Source organism: Nyctereutes procyonoides, unplaced genomic scaffold (assembly GCF_905146905.1).
Source record: "Nyctereutes procyonoides isolate TBG_1078 unplaced genomic scaffold, NYPRO_anot_genome, whole genome shotgun sequence".
Lineage (NCBI taxonomy): Eukaryota > Metazoa > Chordata > Mammalia > Carnivora > Canidae > Nyctereutes > Nyctereutes procyonoides.
In genome coordinates this window covers 6,829,479-6,843,615 of record NW_026575042.1, presented here as the reverse complement: position 1 = coordinate 6,843,615, position 14,137 = coordinate 6,829,479, and the positions used below count along the sequence as shown (strand labels likewise).

Genomic DNA, 14,137 nt, shown 5'->3' with positions numbered 1-14,137 from the left:
TTCAAGTGGTGCTTTGAAAAAAATCAGAAAGAGATGAATTCAGGCCATCCCATCTCCAGAGGTTCTCGTGAATATTAGCTAATGAGACGAATGGTTGCCTGGTTTCATTCAGACTCAACCACAGAAAAACCCGATAGACTCACTGCTTCTAAGAAAGAGGCTGGTGATTCAAGAGTCTAAATCCTTATTTGGGATTACAAAAGAAAATACATTTTTTCTTTGAAGCCCCCCCAAATTTAGGTGTCCGGACACACACTGAAGTGGGAATTAATTTGTATTTTAGAATTTAATAATATTGGAAAAGCAGTTCCCTCTTTCCCTCTCCTGGCTCCTAAGCTTTGTTCTTTTTTTCCTTTCTCTCCTCCTTATGAAACATGGCCATTATCATATAAATTTGTTTGGGGAGAACTAATAAAAATGAAAATGACTTAGATGTGGAAAGCCAAAATGGATTCTTTGGAATAGGCATTATATGGTCACTAGAATATGCATCTGAACCCTTTCATCCTTTATTTACTCCTATCCTTTATTTGAGAGCCCTGATGTTTCATGGCTCTGTGTTTACTTGGAGTTATTTATATCTGCTGCTTATTTACATGATATACCAGCATAGGAAAGCCAGAAAAATTATTCTTATTGATTTTTATTTTTAAAAAATATTTTATTTGAGAAAGAAAGCACGTTTGTGTGTGTGTGTGTTTGTAGACAGAGCAGGAGGGAGAGGGACAACAGATTTCTCACTGAATGCAAAGCCCTATACTGTTGATCCCACACCCTAAAATCATGACCTGAGTCAAAACCAAGAGTCCGGCACTCAACCCACTGAGTCACCCACCCTCAACCCACTAAGTCCTCTTCTTAATGATTGTTAAAATGTGTGTTGGTGTGAATAATAAGCAATAGCTCTAACACGGTTTTGCAGACTTCTGAACCCAAAATCAGCAAGGATAATGGGACTGGTTACATTGTAAATGTGGAAGGCAAAAAGCTAAGCATGTGCTATTAAGCTCTTGCTAACTATGTGTGTGTTGTGTGTGTATGAGTGCATGAGAATGAATGTGTATTTGAGTGTGCATGGGCATATGAATGTGACTTTGTGTGTATATCTGACTGCAAGTGTGTGGGAGTGTATGTGCATATGTAAGTGTATCACACACTATACTCACCCACGAGGCTAGAAGGGTGATTGGGCATACAGCCTACGTGTACTCATGAGGCAGCGTATATGATAACAATGCCAGTGTTGATTATAATGGGGTTCTCCATTTGTATTTCACGTAGCATTTTAAAAAGGTTTATTCATGTATTAAGCTGGCCATCCATAAAGTGTAATTTTCAAAGCTCTTAAAAAATTCGATAATAAGGGTTATTTGTGGAAATTGTTTAAGACTCTAATTTCAGAAGTTTATCTACTATACAAGCTCATTTCACTCATATGGAGGAATGGGGTGCTCTTTAATATTATCAGACCTCAAATTGTCAGTGACAGTCAGGGGATCCCATGCACGCTGGCACCACATCTTTCACATCAGTGGTAAAATGTCATACCTATAAGTCAGTAACTGGCAAATGTACTCAGAAGATGCGGGACAGGGTCTCACAGCCTCTTTTTGGCTGGATAAATTAGACAAAGTCACATTGGATGTGCTCAAAGGCTAGAGAGAGCCTTTGACTGTATTTTTTCAACTGTATATCCTTAGGGTAGTGTTAGTGAGGTCCAGAGACTTGGAAATAAAACATATTGTGAAGAGATGCAAATTCAGAAGGTATGAAAATAGACTGTGCACCTCACTTTGTACTGAGGAAGGAAAGAAGCCAGTGTGGAGGGGAGGGAACAGTGTAAGACAAAGCAGAGAGGTCTCCAGGGATGAGATTGTGCTGGTCCTGGAGGTGTCTGTAAAGGCTGTTGTCTTGAGAGGACATCGGAGACTTTTAAGCAAAGATGTGAGTGTTGTGAGCAGACCTGAGGCAGGCATAATGATTATCTTCTTTTATAAATGAAAAAGCAGAGACTCAGATGGCTTACGTAAATTTTTGGGTTTCATGGGGGTCATACAGCTAGTAGGTGGCCTGGCTGGGAGTTAAATCCATATCAAGGATGTCCACATTTTTTATTCTTAAACAGTAAGTGAATCCATGTTGATAAATTCCTTCTCTCTTCCTCTGTCTCTCATTTCTTTCTTTTTAAACGGATTTTATTTATTTATTTGACAGCGAGAGCAAGTGAGCACACAAGCAGGGGGAACAGGAGCAGGAGAAGCAGACTTCCTGCTGAGCAGGGAGCCCAATGTGGGGCTCTGTTCCAGGACCCTGGGATTATGACCTGAGCCAAAGGCAGACACTTAACCCACTGAGTCACCCACGCACCCCTTGTCTCTCATTTCTTAATCCTGGAAAGGAAGTATCCACTTCTGGAGTAAACAGAACAGATTGGAATGGATGTTACCAAGCTCCTACTAGGGACCACATATTGTTGTTTTATTTAATCACAGTGATCCCCTAAGAGCCTTATTATTCCTATTTTCAAGATGACAAAACAGAGGGTCAGAAAGTTAGGCAATATGCTCTATTGTTGTAAAGTAGAGGGGTTAGGATAGGAGCCCATTTTATCTGATTCCCAAGTTTGGATGCCCCCGAATACACTGTGCTGTCACATTAGAGACTTTTCCACCCAAAAAGGATGGGAAGAGAGAGGTGGGAGAAAGACTGGAAACACAGAGACCACGTAGGGCCTGCTACACGAGTCCAAGGAGAGATGGAAATGGGGATGGATTCAGGCAAAGAGAACCAGAAGGACTTGAATATTAAATACATTTTGGGCACAAGGTAAAGGGATGCCTCTAGTGGCTGGCTTGAAGCCTGGGTACACAGATGATATTATTCACCCCAAGAGCATGTTTGTGGGAGGGAGGGTGACGCTGCTGTGTGCCTTCCCTCCAGGGTAGGCAAGTAGGGATGTGAATCTGGAGATCAATAGAAAGGTCTGGATTGTTAGTTGTTGGTGGAAAAACTTTCCTTGTTCCTGAGGAGATACATAGTGGATGAGTGGTGAAGCAATTACTCAGCTGCTCTGAGCTACAGCTGTTGGCTTTGCCAGTTGGGTCTTCTTTGCCCTCAAGCTTACACTGCAGACATTCCTGTGCCCTCACCTCATTTGTCCTCTGCTCTGAGGACAATACCTGCATGCTCCCCTGGGAGATAATGAAGGTGGATAAGAATGATATTTTGTTAAAAGGATTTTTTTTCTACCTTATGGTATGAGAAGAAAAGGATAATTCACAAAGCCCGAGTTCATTTAAGGAATTATACCAAATCCCCAAAGCATGGCTTTACACATTATAAATCAAGTGCCTAGCTTTTTAAATTAGGAACATACAATCTCTTGGAAAAAAAAAGAAAGAAAAATGAAAAAAGAGAAAAGTATGATTTATCACTCCAATCTTGCAGTCTATGTAATACAGGCATTTCACTCCTGGGAATGAATAGTCCTGTTTTCCTCAGAGCAGACTGTCAACGTTTGATTCGTGACCAGACAACTTGACTTTTAATGACCTGCAACTGTCTAAAATATGCACAAAAATTTATGACCACCACCAGGCAGCTAGACGTCATTCCTCAGTACTGTAATAACATCCTATATTTCTCTGGAATTATTTCTTTCATCTGCTGACTTCAGAATAATCTTCTAGTATAAAATGGTGGGATTGACAGAAGTTGTTACAGTATAAATTCTAGATATCCAGATAACAGCCTTAAGAAGGGCACGATAAACTATATTTATTGCAATGTGAATAGATATCACCCTTGTCTTTATCAGCAGAAAGTATATTGTGGACAGTCAGCTGAAGGCAAGGCAGCCCCCCAGCAGTGACCCCTAGGCAGGCTCTAACCTGTAGGGCTTGTTATAACTCTGATAGAACAGGTCTTCACTTGGTAAATGCCATCATCTTCGCTTGCACTGATGCCAGATTGTTTGAGTCTGTTTACAGCTCCAGCCAGTGAGTTCAACACAGCGACTGTTACTCAATGATGGAGAAAACTAAGATTACAAGAGCCTACTTGTCTGAACAAATCTCAGGTGCCAGGACTCAGGCCCTGAACTCTGCTCTGGGAAGGCCCAAGAATCACTTGGAAGAAGATGGCAAATGAATACTGGAAACCAAGCTGACCTTGGGTGTGAGCCAGATTCTGGCAGGATATACACTTCGGCTATGGAGTCTTGCTGGATGAGGGGCAGATGAGCTGCTAGGCTTGACCTCATGGCACACGGAACCCCGGGAAAGGAGGGCTAATTGGAGACTTTTTGGTAGCTCTTTCTTTTTATGGGCCTTTGGGTAAAGAGAAAGAGGACAGGCAGATTTCACTGCAGTGGAAAACCACACTCAGGCAAATAGGAGGGGGATTGTACCTGGGAAATGGCACAGCCTGAGGGGGAGAAGTCTAAAGAGCTCCCAGGCGGAGAGACAACATCTTCCAGAAGCCATGGGAAGGTAGTGACTGGCAACTGGTAATTTGGCCTCCATGATATTCAGACAAGTGGAGTCGACCTTGGAATGGAGGCTATATCCATCCCTAATGCTCTGGCATTTCAATAGTTTTCAGGACTACTTTAGTTCTCTGTTCTCTTCAGAAGAGCAAAGAACCTATATCCAAGGGAATATCTGACTAGAAAAGCAGCCCCTTCTATCCTGCTCTAGGATTAAAAAAACTCCAAATTCTTATGTTTTGGGGTCATGAATGGAGATGAGAAGTAAAGCATTTTCTTTGAGATAGGCCAGTGAACATCACATTATGAAAATGTTAATAACTACCAGTTATTGAGGGTTTACGATGATGATGCACTGTGCTATATACTTTATGAATATTATTCATTTCATCCTCAAAAATACTTCAGGCTAAAGAGGTCACTGTTATTCTTCTTTGAGTAAGGAAATCAGAGTAATGAAATGTCTATAAATTGCTTAAGGTCACACAACAGGTAGGATGTGAACACAGCATGGACTCCAGCTTCACTACCCCTAAAAAAAAAAGCAACCTAAACTGCCAACCAGGAGAGAGTTTCAGATTGCACGAGGGTCCCAAAGCTCACCTTATCCTCCCCTGGGTTTCAGGTACCATGAAGTGGGATGGATCCTGAAATGAAAGTACAGCTCAGGGTGTGCAGCAGGGGGAATTGCCAGCCTCTCAAAGGATAAACAAATGGTTTTAGTTTGATCCTTCAATCCACATGAATTTGGGCATTAGTGACATTTATTGATTCCCTATTAGGACTCACAGGATGCCAAGTGCATTTGATGCTCAAGCTTCATGCAAACACCCATTGGCAGTTCTGTTGATGATGCACTAAAATTGCACTTCTTAAAGTGTGGTACCAGATAAGCAGTATCAGAGCCACCTGCTGACCAATTAGAAATGCAAATTCTCAAGCCCCACCCCAGGCCTGCAGAATCAGAAACTGCAGAGATAGGGCCTGGTAATCTGTCTGCTAAGTAGCCTGACAGGTCACTGGATGCAAGCTCATGGGTGAGAATCACTACTCTATAGCATTAGGATGTAGTACTAATTGAACTTTTTTTCACATGAAAAACACTGACTTTAAGTTTTCTTTCCTTTTTCTTAAATTTTTCTTTTTTTATCTTTTTACCTCATTTCCAAATCTTCATTCTCCTGTGGTACAAATTTATACAAGGCAACATAGGTGTTCATCTGTAATGGTTCTTTGGAAAGAGATCCCTGAAAGAGAAAATAAAAGAAAAATCAGAGAAGGAAGGAGGAAACAGAAGATGAATAAGTGAGCGCAATGTAATTCTAGTGTACAGATCGTGAGTTTTAAAATATCTATTATTTGAGGATTTGTTTCAACCATAGGTTTATTTTCTATTTTCTTAGTTAAGCTTGATTTCATTAGAAACCAAAACCAATTATGTGGAAATCTTTTTTAGAAATAACTACAAATTTCTTCAAACAATTTTTTTCTTTGCTATAGTTGTTCAAGAAAGGTGACAGGCTTGGCCCCAAGAATGAGAATATTCGCTCTATAGGAATATGGACATATGAATAGTAGTGAAGAACTTCCACTTCTAAAAATTGACTTTTTATCAGTTAGCCTAAAATTTTGTATCTAGCCTATCAAAGGGACTCAGGTATTTTGAGCTGGCAATTAGTTCATGTATGTTGTGAAAAAAGCATAGTTTTGGACATCAGACTGATTTCGCTTCTACCAAAGAATCGCCATCTCCTGACCATGAAACTTTGCAATAATGGTAATAAAAGCTACCATTTTTGATGGCTTACTGTGTGTGCTGGGCATTATGATACATGTATTAGCATACTTGAAACTCAAAACAGCCCTCAGCTGTTGTCCCCAATGTATAGATTATACAAGAGTCTTGTAAGTATTATATAAATATTACCTACTATTATTATCCAAATAAATGTCAGTGCTATATAAATAGCACATTTCACTTTATAATATATAATAAATAAAATATAATTGTGTATTACTATTATATAATACACAACATAACATGTAACATATACACATATCATTGTTTAACATGTTATATATGTATATGAAATTACATATGTAATATATAATTGTATACTTAAATATATAATAACATGATAAACATATTGAGACATAAATAAAAGTTGTATACAACTTTGATTTATTCTGCTATCCAAAGGTCAAGTACCTTATGCTATGTATTTGTCCTAGTCTATCCTATTCTAATGATACACACACACACATAGTTGTATAATATATAAATGAGCATAAAATATAATAAATATACACTCAATACTATAAAATATGGTCATAATAGACTAAGTAATTATATAATCTATACACTTTACAGTCTATATCAATTTGTGTAGAACATATACTATGGTAACAAAAAGCCTACAACACAACACTTATCCTTTTTACCTTTGATGCACTGTGATAGTTCTGTTTGGTGACATCTATCAGTTTTATGCCAACTATACTATGGAACATTATGCTACATTATTCTCTTCTGTTCTCTTCTACACTCTATTCTGTTCTGGGACCGACTAACTCGATTTCATAACCCACTCAGGTAGTGATCTGCAGTATGATCTAAGGACCCTGCCTGGTCTGTCTTCTGTGACATCCGTGAAAATTAATAAAGGGAAACCTCACTAAAACGGAGTCAGGACAATGGGCAGGGGAGCTCTTATGCCCTATCGATCCTGGTCAGTTTAGACCCAACAGAAAGAGAGGGACCTTGCTATGGATGCTACTTTAGCCACTACTTTTACTATCCCAGCAGGAGGAGGGAAAGCTAACAGCTCAGCCAGTAAGAGGCAGTCTCAGCTCTGTCAGTGAAAAACCACTATACTTAGAGCTCTCAGTTTCCTCCATGGACTTCTTGTTTATAGCAGCCTCCCCAGCTTCCCCCTTCCTCTGCAAAAGAGCCTTTCCCTGCTCTGCCTGGGGAGAATTGCCTATGGTTTTGCTGTTGCTTACTTGTCCTGCATTGACAGTTTCTGCCATTTCTGAATAAACCCATATTTTTTTCTGGTAAAATAGTTTTTTTTTTACAGTTGACATCGTGATAAATACCTGGTGGTTTATGTTCTTTGCTTGGTGGCTGAGATCATCAGTGCCATTTTCTGGATAAGTAAACACTGAAGGAGACAAGAAAAGGCAGGTGCTTTATGAATCCAGTCACCATGTTCGGAATCACATCAGAAGATGTGGTGTTATGAATTCCCTGTTCTACAGCTTCTACCTTCCTCCTCTCACAGCCTTTCCCTCATCCTTAGTGACACAGCTTTCATGGCATCTTCCACGTGATGCTTCCCCTGCTTCCCTACATGGCATCATGGACCACTGCATGCCCACACCCATGTCCATGTCTCCAGCAAGCATTCATCCTCCTGAATACTTGGGCCACTGGGTGTTCACAACCTGGCCTTATTTGGCAGCACTCTTCATTCATCTTTGAAACAATGTCATTCATCTACTGAATGTATCAAATAATTTGTTAATGGAACAGTGGGTGTGGACTAATTGGTTTTGAATTACCCTTTCTAAATGCCAGATTCTTTTATTCATTTTTAATATCTTGCTTCATTTCTTGATATCCATATTCTATTTTGCACATTAAAGCTTTAGTTTTTTTTAAGCTTTATTTATTTTAGGGGGAGAGGCAGAGGAAGAGGGAAAGAGAAAATCTCAAGCAGACTCCCTCTTGAGTGCAGAGCCCCATGTCAGGCTTGATCCCATCACCTTGAGATCATGACCTGAGTCCAAATTCAATCGGACCCTCAACCAACTGAGCCACCCAGGCGCCCCTAAAACCTTAGTTTTAAACTTCAAAATATTTCCTCGATCTCTTATTGTCAATGCACTGGGGCTATTATTAAGAATAGAAAACAAATAGTGGTTTCTCATTTAGTTTGTTTTGAAATATGTAATTCTCTTCTTTTTGCATTTAAGCAGCCACTCTCTGGTCTTTAATAAAGAACAAAGCTTCCCCAAATGGGCAGGAGTTTTCACTGTCCATGTGCACAGTTGTAGAAGGTCCCTGATGGGTATTGGAGGGGCTCTGCCCTCAGCTAGTTCGGTCAGCCACATTCACCCCAGTGATCAATGTGACCGCCTTATTCTCACCACATCTATCTGCCTCAAACGAAAATGTGGCAAGTGTTTCCAAGTTTGGTGCCTAAATTAACCTACCAGTTAGATGACTTGAATTTAAAAATAACGCAGTGCTGTTCTTTTCTTTCTTTTGTTCTCTTTTCAGATTATTAGGAAATATCAGTAAAGGAGGAGAAACACACCACAGAAGACTATAACTTATTTCTGTTACTGCATTGACATCTCCACTGTCCTTAAAATGAACTCAAAAGCTGTGATGCAGAAAACATGCTTCAGAACAAGAGCCTCTATAAACGTACTGATACTCAGTAAACATCTATTCTCCACAGTTTATAGTTCCAGAGGCTGTGCATGAAATTCCATGATTCCTTGGAAGCCTAGGCATAAATATGTAGTCATTAGAGGAGCTCCGGTTTGTAGGTAAGTGGAAAATGATCCTATGGATCTTGTCTGCCTCAGTATCTAGCTACTCACCTTACTAATTTGAACTGAGTGGAGGCTGACAATACTCTGTGATTCCCTAAAATCGTGGCGCAAATAATTACAAAACTGGATACTTCTAAAAGAATATTGAATATTTGAAGGACAAATGCAGAGAATGTTCCTAGAAAATTCTTGGATCTAAAAAGGGAGACTTCATAGGCTACATATCAGTTTGAACTGATTTTATAATTTTGTAATTTCATATTATTTTAGTTTTTTATTGAATATACATGAGCCAACTGGTTTAAAATGTATACCATTTTTTAATAATAAATTTTTTATTGGTGTTCAATTTGCCAACATACAGAATAACACCCAGTGCTCATCCCATCAAGTGCCCCCCTCAGTGCCCGTCACCCATTCACCCCCACCCCCCGCCCTCCTCTCCTTCCACCACCCCTAGTTCATTTCCCAGAGTTAGGAGTCTTCATGTTCTGTCTCCCTTTCTGATATTTCCCACCCATTTCTTCTCTCTTCCCTTCTATTTCCTTTCACTATTATTTATATTCCCCAAATGAATGAGACCATATAATGTTTGTCTTTCTCCGACTGACTCATTTCACTCAGCATAATCTTTTGTGAACTATGCCAAAAATTATTTGAAGTGACCCCAAATGTATTTTTAGCTATATGAACGAAAGCAGACCACTGCAAAAAAAATGATTTAAAAACCAATTCTTGTGGGCTATTTCTAAGACTTTGATTTGAGGGGAAAAGAATAAAGAAAGGTAACTATTTTACTACAGATATGTCATATATTTTTCTGTTTGGTGCTTTATATCTGTTTTATTAAAAATAATTTGGTTGCTGATTTCACCCAGGACGACTCTTTAAAGAGTATGTCCATAATGCAGATATGTTTTCCAATGTTACAGAAGGAAATAATATATATATTATTGAATGAATAAATAAATCTTTAAAAATATTTTATTTATTTGAGAGAGAGATAGAGAGGGAGAGAGAGAAAGAGAGCTAACACAAGCAAAGTGAAGGGCAAAGGAAGAAGGAAAGACAAGGAGACTCCTTGCTGAGCAGGAAGCCAGATGTGGGGCTTGATCCCAAGACCCCAGGATTATGACTTGAGCCAAAGTTAAACACTTAATCCACTGAGCTACCCATGTGCCCCTAGAATCCTTTTATTTTATTATTTTTAAAAGATTTCGTTTATTTATTCATAAGAGACACACACACACACACAGAGGCAGAGACACACGCAGAAGGAGAAGCAGGTTCCATGCAGGGAGCGTGACGTGGGACTCGATCCTGGGTCTCCAGGATCACACCCTGGGCTGAAGGCAGCGCTAAACTGCTGAGCCACCCGGGCTGCCCTCCTAGAATACTTTTTTTTTTCTAGAATACTTTTAAAGCAAAATATCCTAGTCACAATTTAGCTACATCGCACAAATTTTGATATTTAGTGCTTTCATTATGACTTAGTTAAGTATATTCCAATTTTCATTATAAATTCTTTTTTGACACATGAGCTTTTTTTGAATACATATTTTAATTTCCCAAATTATGGGTTCTCCTATATCTTGTGATGATTAGTTTCTATTTTATTTGCATTATAGTCAGAAAATTGTGTTCTATATAATATTAATTCTGAAAATTTATGAAGCTTGCTTTATGGTCTAGCAGGTAATCATTTTTATAATTGTTCTGTGTGTCCTTAAAAAGAATGTGAATTCTTCATTTGTTAGATGGAGTGCCCTTTTTAAGTCAATTAGATTAGAATTGTCAAATGTGTCCTCAGATCCTTTAAATCTTGAATCTTTTTATGTATCTACTTTGCCAATGACTTGAGAGGCATGTTAAAACCTCTCACTATGAAGGGAAATGTCAGTTTTCCTAATACTTCTGTCAATTGCTCCTTGAGTTCCTGTCATTTTGAGGTTATATAATAAGTAGACACAGGTCTAGAATTTATATCTTCTGGTGAAGTGGACATGATCATGAAATGATGCTTTGTCTAGTAATGCTTTTTTGATTTTAATGTCCATTTTTCATACATTAATACAGCTATACAATCCTTCTTTTGCCTTTTAAAATATATGTATTTATTTTAACCTTTCTATATCCTGATGTTTTAGATTGTTAAAAGCAGTCATTTAAACAATCCAGTTTGTGGGGCACATGGATGGCTCAGTGGTTGGGCATCTGCCTTCGGCTCAAGATGTGATCTCCTAGGCCTGGGATCGAATCCCACATTGGGCTCCCCACAGGGAGCCTGCTTCTCCCTCTGCCTATGTCTCTTTCTGTGTTTCTCATGAATAAATAAATAAAATCTTAATACAGTGTGTAAAGCTCTCTTATCTAGTTGATTTTGATTACTGATAATTTAGGATGCTTCTCTAGCATTTTATTTTATATTTTCTATTTGTCTCAAATTTTCTGTGTTGTTTCTTCTACCTCTGTGCCCCCTCCCCCTTCCACCTTTTAGGTTATAAGGTTAAATCTATTTTTAATTTTCTGGTGGCTATTCTAAAAATGTTATGAGGTATATTTAACTTAACAAAATCTAAAGTGAAATAATATCTTTAATTTCCTTCCAATTAATATGAGCATCTTTGATGCATGTTTCTTAAACATCCAGTATTTCAGTTAATGTTTCATTAGCAGCTTTTTGCTAACTTCATTATCTTTTCATGTAGCCAACATTGACTTGGTTCTTTCTTTGTACTTTATTCCTTGCTTCTCAGTCCTTCCCTTGAGGTCACATTTCCCTCTCTGAACTCATTTCGAAATTTCTTAAGTGGGTCTTTCTTCACTGCCCTGTAGACACAGTGTTTGTGTCAATATATATTCTTGAAAGACAGTTTTGCTTTTGCTCCATTTACAGATCTCAGAGTTACTTTTCTTTCAGATTACTGAAGGTATTGTTTTACTGTTACTTGGTACTATTGTCAGTTACAGGAAAGAGTAGTTTGCCTTATTTTCATTCCTCTGCAGGTAATCTGTCTTTCAATCTGCGTTTAATATTATCTTTTGTCTTTGAAATTCTGCAGGTTCACTAAGATGGGTCTAGGTATAAATTTCTGAACTTGAGGAATGGTGTCTTTAATCAATTTTGAAAAATATTAGCCACTATCTTCTTGAATACCATCTCTCTCCCATTCTTTCTTTGTGTCAATTAGATGCATGCTGGACTTCCCTGCTTATCTTCTGTGTCTCTTTTATTGTCATGGATTCTATTGCTTTGTCTTTCTGGCTATACTGTAAGCCATTTCTTTGGCTGTATATTCCATGCCACTAATTCTCTCTTTTGCTATATCCAATATGCTATTAAATCCAACAATCAAATTTCTTCTTCTTTTTTTAAATTTCTAAAAGTTCTGTTTTGTTTTCTTAAAATTTTCCTGTTCAACTTTGATAGTGTCTTATTATTTTGTTATATGTTCTAATCCATTTTTTAATATCTTAAGTATATTTACCTATATAGTTATATATATCTTTATTTGATGATTCCAACATATACAATCTCTAAAGTCTGATCATAAAAAAGGTGGCTTTGGCTAACTCTTACGCATGGTGGCTCATTTTCTCATGTAGTTGATGTATTTCAATTTTTAGCTCAAGTCCTTTGAAAGTTCATTTGTGGAGATTTCTCAGGTCTGGGTTTCAAGTCCCTTCCTCCAGAGGCCATTTTTATTACTTCTGCCAAATGTCTGGTGCATTTATCCAACTAGGCCATTTTAAGTAAGTTAAGCTAAAATTTTATATTGTTTTGTTTTGTTCACAGAGGTAATATAAATTCAGGCCCTAACCCCAAGTAAGCAGAGTTTCTTCCCTCCTTTGCTTCCTTTTTTCCTTCTTTCTTGCTCCTACTCCATTTCTTTCTTTTCTTCTCCACTTAAGGCCAATATACCATTTCTCTTTACTAAGTTCCTCTGCAGGGCATTCTTTTTGCCTAGTGCCACTAAGGGTGGTTTTTGAGGTATCAGCATTTTTCCAAAGGGCCTCTTATTGAACCTATGACTCTGCCAGCTTGCCAGGTCTTGTTTCCTATTGACCATACATGGGACAGATTATTCCTCAATCCGAGGCTGCTGGGATGTTTAAACAATGGCCTTTACCTGCTTATGTCTTTGCAGTCATGCTTTATTGTCATTTCTAGACTATAAGAAATTGCCTTATTTTGCTGCCAGCTCAGCCATGCATTAAGTGGAACTTTCTTCTTAATTGTTTTTCCCAGGAATTTTAGGCGTGTTAAGTGGAAAAAAATTTCTCTAAATATCAGCCCTCGACATAGCTGGAAAGAGAGTCCTTTATGCTTTTCAACAAACTTTTACCTGCTCCAGATATAGACATGCAGATTTCTGGGTACCTGCCAAAGAAGCCACTAAAATATTTGCTTCATTTTCTGAGTGACAAGTCAAAATTTGATATATAAAACTAGTGTGTGTTAAAGGCAAGGATAAATTTTCCATATCTGAGCTTGCTTTTTTCCTTTCTGGGCAAAATTTCTTTGCTTCAGTGAAAAGTAACATATCATTGGGCTTTGTAATATCCTCCAGTGGATTGATTAACCCAGTTCTTTTTGAAGAATATTTCTAAGGATTTGTCTGACTTATGTTCTCTTCCCTCTGCTTCTCTTCCAGGAAAGTTATAGTCACATAGTTTCATACTGAAATGCAATTATTGAAGGCAGCCAATAATGTCCATTATTTGGCATTTTGAGCTGAAATAGGCAGAACAGATTTTACTTTTCCCTTTCCTCATCACATCAAGTGGAGTTTCTGGTGAAAGGTGAAGACCAACAACTCTCCCCTTTGTATTTCTGATGCATCCACAAATAGTGTTGAAAACAACAACCAGAAACAGTCAGACCTGGTCAACATCTTTCATGAGAGAGAAAACAGACTGCATGCAGCTTATTAAGAAAGAGGTATGAACTGCATCCTCTTGCAAGGTGCCTTTGGAAATCTTCCTCAAGGATTTTGACATGACACTTGTCTGGCAAAAATAACACCTGTATGCACTGTGTAGTTTTTAGAACATAAATGAAACATGTCATGCAGAACAGCTTGT

General features: G+C 38.2%; 1 protein-coding gene across 4 annotated transcripts in view; it reads right to left on the bottom strand.

The window, feature by feature from the left end:
• Positions 1 to 14,137, bottom strand: part of STAC (SH3 and cysteine rich domain) — a 152,134-nt gene that overhangs the window by 27,605 nt on the left and 110,392 nt on the right. For all 4 annotated transcript variants that reach the window (XM_055321714.1, XM_055321715.1, XM_055321718.1 and 1 more), the window contains 2 exons: positions 7,586 to 7,650; positions 5,645 to 5,733 (listed from right to left, as the gene is read on the bottom strand). In XM_055321714.1, the coding sequence (XP_055177689.1) occupies positions 5,645 to 5,733; positions 7,586 to 7,650 (154 nt within the window). The remainder of the gene's footprint in view (positions 1 to 5,644; positions 5,734 to 7,585; positions 7,651 to 14,137) is intronic.